Source organism: Papilio polytes, unplaced genomic scaffold (genome assembly GCF_000836215.1).
Source record: "Papilio polytes unplaced genomic scaffold, Ppol_1.0 DF823934.1, whole genome shotgun sequence".
NCBI lineage: Eukaryota > Metazoa > Arthropoda > Insecta > Lepidoptera > Papilionidae > Papilio > Papilio polytes.
In genome coordinates, this window is record NW_013525270.1 from 1,682,475 (window position 1) to 1,686,395 (window position 3,921).

Here is a 3,921-nt window from a genome sequence, read left to right on the forward strand (position 1 = left end):
CATGCGTCGCTGACCGTCTCCCGCCACCCGACATCGCCGTACACATGGACAACTCCTGCCTTCTCGACCTCCTCATCAGGTGCTTCGCCATGACCGAGCCCGAGGACCTCAACTTCACAGCGTTCACCGACCTCTGCCGGTTGTGCTCGCTCAAGAGCGGCCCAAGGCTCCATATCTTCGATAAGGAGTCTGAGCAGAGACAGATCCTTTTCAAACTGCGGACCTGTTTGCCCACTATGGTGAGTTGTATTTAATTTTTTTGCTACTTACCTGTCCTAATTAAGCTAACGAATAAAAAAATACAAATTAGGTGGCATATATAGTATGTAAAAACAGAGGATTTGAGAGCAAAGTGCAATGATATCACTAGCGAGTGTCGCGTCGAGTGACCGTAGCGGTGTAGCGCGTGCGCTCTACGTGGCGCTACGCGGCGCTACGTTGGTGGCTGACAACACCCGCGCTAATCAACCCACGATACCTGTTGAATAACTTCCAGATTTATGTTTAGCCTCTTATGGATGTAGAGCAAAAGAAAATGGCGCATCTTATAATAAGAAAATATAGTTTTACTAACTTTTACCGTTTGCGCGTAGATTTTTTATTTTTTACGATTACAAAGAGAATATTGCAACAGAAAAGATACAATTATTTGATTTGTATAACTTAAAAATGTTTACATCGATTCCAATATATTCTTTGCTTTGCTTCTTGCTTCTTTTAAATAATGTAAAGGAAAGCTAAAAGTATTTAATGGCCACTAGCAAACCTTATACACTTTTAATACATATTTTAAATCAATAAAGCTCAGAGCTGTAATTATGTAACACTAAGCTTAAAAACATTGTGATTCATTAAAACTAAACTGGTTGAGATTTCCGTAGTATTTAATTAATGCGAATTTTATGGCTATACAATATTATCCAACAAAGAATGATCTTTTGTCCCAAAAAGTCTATCTTTCTCTCTTTCTTTCTCTTTGAGTATCGTTTCCTCATTCCTGAGGTTCAAGGACTCTTTTATTGACCATATCTTATATGGTATTTCTCATTTCTAAGCCGCCTTCAGTAATTCGAATGTCGATATTGTGGTTCAGATAGTCTAATTAGTGATATTACCGTCCATCCAGCAGATTTCCAAGGACGACTTTCTACCGAAGAAGATCTGCGAGCGGTGCGTGGGTCGTCTGGAGCAACTCTACGAGTGGCGACAGAGTTGCCTCGCGACGGACTCCGTGTTGAGGAATTATGCCGAATCCATGCGCATAGTGACATCCACTATCAACTTTCAGGTTAGTGTTTTATTGTAGTTTTGTATATGTTAAGAGTGTAGCTGATGAGTTACTCAATCTTATTTTCACCAAGCTACCATTCCTCATTTCTTCCTCAAACATTGCTCTACAAACAGCGGTCGCATTTAGTGGCATAAGAGTTTTAATAAGAGGTGATCCGCTAAATGTGATCTCTTTCTTCTCATATAAGTATGTTTTTTATTTTGTTACCAATGGATAAAGACTATTACCGTAATAGATAATTTTGTTGATTAAATCGATAAAATTATCTTCGCATTATGTTTTATCAGTAGTTTTAGATAGTCTTGGACTTTGATGTCTATATTAAAAATAAAAATACAGAAACGCACAAAAGTGTTACGAGTTTTTTTACTATGAGATAAACAATCATAAATAAACGAATTTTCAATAATAAAAATTGAATACGTTTAATTTAATTTACTATAACATTTAAAATAATCTAAATACGTATTTTAATTTATGTTTTCAGATATATATTATTGTTTTTTCTTCTTTTTTTAAACATTGTACTTTTAAATACTTGATTATACTAAATTTTTTGCGGATGTCCTTTTATTATCAAGTTTTATCTTTTAGTATATCGTTTATTAAAAACAAAAAACCCTGAAATTATAGAATTATCCGTTTTGATATAAATACGCATAAATCGATTAACTAGTAGATAATTAGATAAGATATGTAAAACGATACCGTACCGATGAAAAATGATGCTTTCATAAGACTATTAAGAAAATGGAACTATCTACTGACGACCTTTTAACAACAAGCGATGTATGATCAATACACAGCTCTGGGGCGTTGCCAACCTAACTGATACGAACTTTTATGTTACTTAATATAACTTGTTAACATGTTTACTGCTTCAAGTAAAATCATATTTCTTCATTTGGTGCGGCGGCGGGCCAAAATGCGTCCTCAATGATATTTCCGCTAGTGCGTGGCAGGTCTTTCTCGACCCACCAAAGGATAGATTAATTTGCTATAACTTTGTGGAAACAATGTATACATTTTATGTAATGTATACACCTGAGTTAATCGTTTCGCATTAGCGAGAGGGACATAGTTTTCGTCGTCCGCACCAGCCTAAGTACCGCGTCAGGCTGATATCGGCCTGTTACGCAATGAGCGTGTTAAAAATAACATTATTTTTACAAATAAGCTAAACTGTAAAGGATTTTTTAAATTGTTATGTCCAAAGACAGATGGAATCAGTAACATAATTGTTAAGACTGGACTTCTACCAAATTATTAGAATTGATTTTTTTTTAAATAACGAAGTTTATAAATTTTACGTATAAATTACGCATAACAGTATGTTTAGATCGTAAATTAAAAGATGAGCTGATATTGTGCTGTATTAACGATACAAGGCGACAACGACGGACCGCGGCCCTACCCTCTATCGATCCACACGCGCCCGTCTCGTATTGACTCACTGTCCACCTCTCTTAGATGCGCAAATATGAATCTTAGTTCATAAAAAGTAAGGTCCAAAATATCTCATCATACTACACTCTAGAAAACACTTGAGTCATACAATTTGGAACCTAATAAATAAGTTAAAAAGAGTCTTTATCGAGTGCAAGCCATCTCTTAAGTTCGCGAATAGTTGTATGAATTATCTGCTTTAACACGATGGTCATAAGGCTGGGGACGTGCTCTGCGCAGAGTATATCGGTATTTGGATACCGGCCACGCATGTTCTCATGTACTTTGGATTCTTTTTGCTTCGAGGCTATCTATTATTCACGACTTATAATCGATATAACATACTTTGTTACTCACTGGGATATTCCAGTATAGATAAAGATGAACAATGCTATACTAGTTATTAGTCCATCCCATAAGTCTTTTCTTATAACAATCTGTTTGCAAAGATTTAATAAATCTAAGATTGTACGTAATTCCGGTGTAAACGTTTAGTATAACGAGTAAAGCAGCAATGTGAATGTCGCCCGCCAGGCAGGGTGGGGATAAGGCGATGAGGTGAGGTGGGCAGAGTTGCAAGTGCATTAACACGCATCGAATCCAAGGTCGGGGGCTCACCGTCACGGGCCGGGGGTGATGTTAACCCTGACCTAGCGCGGGGTGAAGGATATTCCTACTACTGCCTCCCACACAGCTCCCCACTTCCCCCCGTCTGCCCCCGGCCGCCCGCTCTCCCCGCCTGAACATCACTTGCACTGAAACGTTTGAAGCCTTCCCCACTCGTCACACCGACTGATGAATGCGCTAAATATAACCTACGATGAGAGAAAAGGGCCGGTAGGGTTAGTCTAGACCGAACATTACTACGAAAATGCTGCTATTCAAGATAGTTTCTTTAGCAATCAATTTACTGTTTTATAGTCGTTGACGCATAAACTTAAACAAAACAATAAATTTTTATTATTGTCCATATGCTGTACTAGCTTTCGCCCGTGACTCCGTCCGCGCAAATTAAAAAAAACAAAAGAAAGAAGGCTGTGTGTTCTTCCGGCCTGTCGTCTACTATAAACTCTAAACTCTAACAAACATTATTTCATCCATCTATTCAAACTTTCGCAATTATAAAACTAGTAAGTTTTTTACATTCATGACATTGAAACGTTTTTAAACATGTATTGTTTCTA

At 37.4% G+C, this 3,921-nt stretch overlaps 1 protein-coding gene across 1 annotated transcript in view; it reads left to right on the plus strand.

Moving 5' to 3' along the window:
• Positions 1 to 1,134: 1,134 nt before the first annotated feature.
• Positions 1,135 to 3,921, plus strand: part of LOC106101995 (zinc finger protein 585B) — an 8,734-nt gene continuing 5,947 nt past the window's right edge. Inside the window, 1 exon segment of the mRNA XM_013281388.1 lies at positions 1,135 to 1,288. Coding sequence (XP_013136842.1) covers positions 1,256 to 1,288 — 33 coding nt within the window. The 5' untranslated portion in view covers positions 1,135 to 1,255.